Here is a 3530-nt window from a genome sequence, read left to right as displayed (position 1 = left end):
AAGGCCTAAAGAAAAGAGGAGACGGCAGGTGCCCTTTTTTTTCGACTGATAGATAATTGAAGACTACAGAGTCCTCTTTGTACCTGCAATAACCAAGAAGCCTGACAAGATTTGGGTGTCTAAGCCGACCAATTGTCGATATCTCAGCCAGGAATTCCTGCATTCCTTGACTCGAACCATGAGAAACCCGTTTAACAGCAATATTTGCATCGGAACCTGGAAGTGTTCCCTTAAAGACCTGACCGAACCCTCCTTTGCCTAGAAGTTGTTTGAAACCATTTGTGGCTTTAAAGAGTTCTTTGTAAGAAAACCTATGAGGTCCATTTTGAATCTCCCACTCCTCTAGAACCTCTTGAACCATTTGGTTTTTTCTATATAAGAAGAGACTAAAACCTGATGCAGCCATCGCAACTAAGAGAGCCAATGCCAAGCCAGTCACCCAAAGAATGCGATTTACTAGTGATTTTTCCTTGGGATATGGAGGAAACGTCGGTATCCCGATATCCAGGTCTGGAACAATCAGTATGGTATATCTATACCAAATCGACATGTAGTGCATTGCTCCAACCGACCCCGTAGAGGCTGTGAAGCCGACATACATTTTCTCCAAAAGATACGGTGACAGATCTTGGTTTAGCGAAAGAAGTGGTTGCTTGGGGTAATAAGCTTCCTCTGGCGATGATAATGTGACACTAAGCTCTTTCTTCTTCTGGTCATACAAAATCGTGACTCGGAGTAGATTTCCACTGATCAAAGAAAGATTTCTGAATTGACCCTCTTGATCATAATAACCAGCAGGAGCAGATACAATAGACCTCATCCCATTTATGTTGATACCAACATGGTTATCGTTAATGTCGCCAAATTCATCATCTTTATTTATATCGAGCTCCACAGCGATGACATGATTCGAGTTGTTCCCGTTGTTTACTTCATTGAAGATTCCGAGGTACTGATCTGCGGATGCACCTGGAATGCCTCTTGTAGGAGAAATCACGAAGGCCATACCGTGAGAGCCTTTGTGCTTATGCTCAGGGACGATAGCAAAAAAGAAGGTGAAAGAGAAAGAAGTCATTGCACCTGTGAGGAAATTCTTGAAAGGGAATGGCTTGTCGTCGAATGCTTGACCATATGTGTGCTTCGTGGTGTTCGTCAACGTCCTGAAACCTTTGAAAACTCCAGCCGATCCTTCCCAAATCAGTTTCCTATGGGAGTTATCAGTACAACAGAACAAAGCAAGAATCAAGAAAATGACTCGTGAGATGATTACACGAGACATGATCTTTGACCGATTAGTTGAGCAACTAGGAGCTTAGTTTCTGTTGTCGTTTATATCCTGAAGAGCATGATGAAAGTCAACTAAAGCACAGAAAGGCGCATGAAGTAGTCAAGACCTACAAGGACTAAAATCAGAAAGATTGCTACAAGTTGCAGAGTCAATGCTTCATAATCAATTAATTAACCAGTTTGTATATTTAAGAGATTATACTAATAATGACTGTAGACACTAAAAAACGTATGAACTAGTCAAGGCCTGCAAAGACTAGTAACAGAGAGCTACATGTTGCAGGGTCAATTACTGAAATCAATTAATTAACTAGTTAATGGAGTCCCAAACCTTCATGGACCATGGGAGAACCAACGAGCTAGTCAGGCAAATTTAGTTTTGTTATGTCTAATATGTTTTAAGGAAAATATATTATTTATCAAAACCTCTGAGAGATCGTGCTTATGTTACAAACCTGGCAATATGGAGCATCATGTCCATTTGTTTGTCCAGGTACTACAAATATAGAAATTCTCAATGTTACACCAGACTTAGGTAGATTATAAACCACATGATACATTCAATACAATGAACAACAGAACATATTTTTGCACGAGCGACCTTGACATCAGCTTTCAGCGTCCGTGGGAAGTGAAAGGTTCCGTAAATGTCAAGGTACCGATGGACTCCTGTGATGGAATACTATCAGATGTCTCAGACCACATTCTAACCCTCTCGGCCTTGACAATATCCAGCAAATTACTCGGAAGCTTCGAATCACCGTTTAAGATCCGGACCACTTTAGACATGTCAGGCCTAACTGTTGCAACCTGGTGCGAACATAATACTCCCAGTTTCAGAACAATCTCGAGCTGTTCTCTATTGTGTTCTTGGTGGAGTCTTTCATTGGCTGCCTTAAGGATATCTCCGTTTTCCCAGCATTCTAATGTCCATTCTGCAAGGACGACCTCGTTGGTGGCTGCTCGTGGCTCTATCAGCCTTCTACCGCAAGAGACTTCCAGTATAAACAGCCGAAAGGCGTAGACGTCTGTCCCTGTGGTTGCTCTTCCACTTCTTATGAGCTCGGGGGCAATGTACCCAAATGTTCCAGCTACTCTCGATGTTTGAGGATCATAACCCTGATAGTACAACTTGGCTAGCCCGAAATCCCCGAGTCTCGCATTCATCTGATGGTCAATCAAGACATTTGCAGGCTTGATATCTCGATGAATTACGACTTGTACCCACTCGTGATGCAGATAACAGAGTCCAGAGGCTACATCTTTGATGATCTTGAAACGTTGTCCCAAGTGAGTTGCTCTTTATTTGCTCTGTACTTGTCAAGACTTCCATTGGGCATAAAGTCATAAACCAAGTAAAGCTCCTCCTTGTACCTACAGTAACCCTGAAGCCTGACTAGGTTTGGGTGTCTAAGCCGACAAATTGTCGATATCTCTGCTAAGAATTCCTGCATTCCTTGTCTTGAATCATGAGAGATCCGTTTAACAGCAATTTCTGCGTCTGAACCTGGAAGTGTACCCTTAAAAACCTGACCGAACCCTCCTTTGCCCACAAGTTGTTTGAAACCCTTTGTGGCTTTAAAGAGTTCTTTGTAAGCAAACCTATGAGGCCCACATTGGATCTCCCATTCCTCTAGAACCTCCTTAACCTTTTTATGTCTTCTATAGAAGAAGAGACTTAAAGCTGATGCAGCAACCGCAACAAAGAGGACCAATGTCAAGCAAGTCACCAAGACAGTCCGTCTTACCTGAGACTTTGGCTTGGGATATGGAGGAAACGTCGGTATAGGGAAATCCAGATCTGGATCCACAGCGATATCATACACATGTAACGTCCATATGTAATGTAATGCTCCAACCGAACCTGTGGAGGCAGTGTAGCCGAGATACATTTTCTCCAACAAATACGGTGACAGATCTTGGTTCAGTAATAGAAGTGGCTGATTCGGGTAATAAGCCTCCTCTGGTGATGATAAGGTGACGCTAAGCTGTTTTTTTCCTGGCTATACAAAATCGTGACTCGGAGTAGATTTCCACTGATTAGAGAAAGGCTTTTGAACTGACCCTTTTGATCAAAATACCCGGCAGGAGCAGATATGTTAGATCTCATTCCATTAATGTTAATACCAACGTGGTTATCATTAATGTCACCAAATTCATCATCTTTATGTATATCGAGCTCCACAGCAATGACATGATTCGAGCTTTTTCCATTGTCTGTATCGTTGAATATTCCGAGGTAC

General features: G+C 42.3%; 1 protein-coding gene and 1 pseudogene across 1 annotated transcript; both read right to left on the bottom strand.

Annotated features, from left to right (window-relative positions):
• Positions 1–46: 46 nt before the first annotated feature.
• LOC9298531 (L-type lectin-domain containing receptor kinase V.4) lies at positions 47–1371 on the bottom strand (the record flags this gene model as incomplete). The annotated part of the gene is made up of 1 exon (XM_002862409.2): positions 47–1371. A coding segment is annotated over exon 1 (1233 nt), but the record flags the coding sequence as incomplete, so codon positions are not given.
• Positions 1372–1681: 310 nt separating this feature from the next.
• LOC9298532 overlaps positions 1682–3530 on the bottom strand; it is a 3092-nt pseudogene continuing 1243 nt past the window's right edge.

The sequence above is a fragment of the Arabidopsis lyrata genome (assembly GCF_000004255.2).
Source record: "Arabidopsis lyrata subsp. lyrata unplaced genomic scaffold ARALYscaffold_462, whole genome shotgun sequence".
In the NCBI taxonomy this organism is placed as follows: Eukaryota; Viridiplantae; Streptophyta; class Magnoliopsida; order Brassicales; family Brassicaceae; genus Arabidopsis; species Arabidopsis lyrata.
The sequence above is the reverse complement of the archived record's forward strand: the minus strand, read 5'-3'. Positions and strand labels throughout refer to the sequence as shown.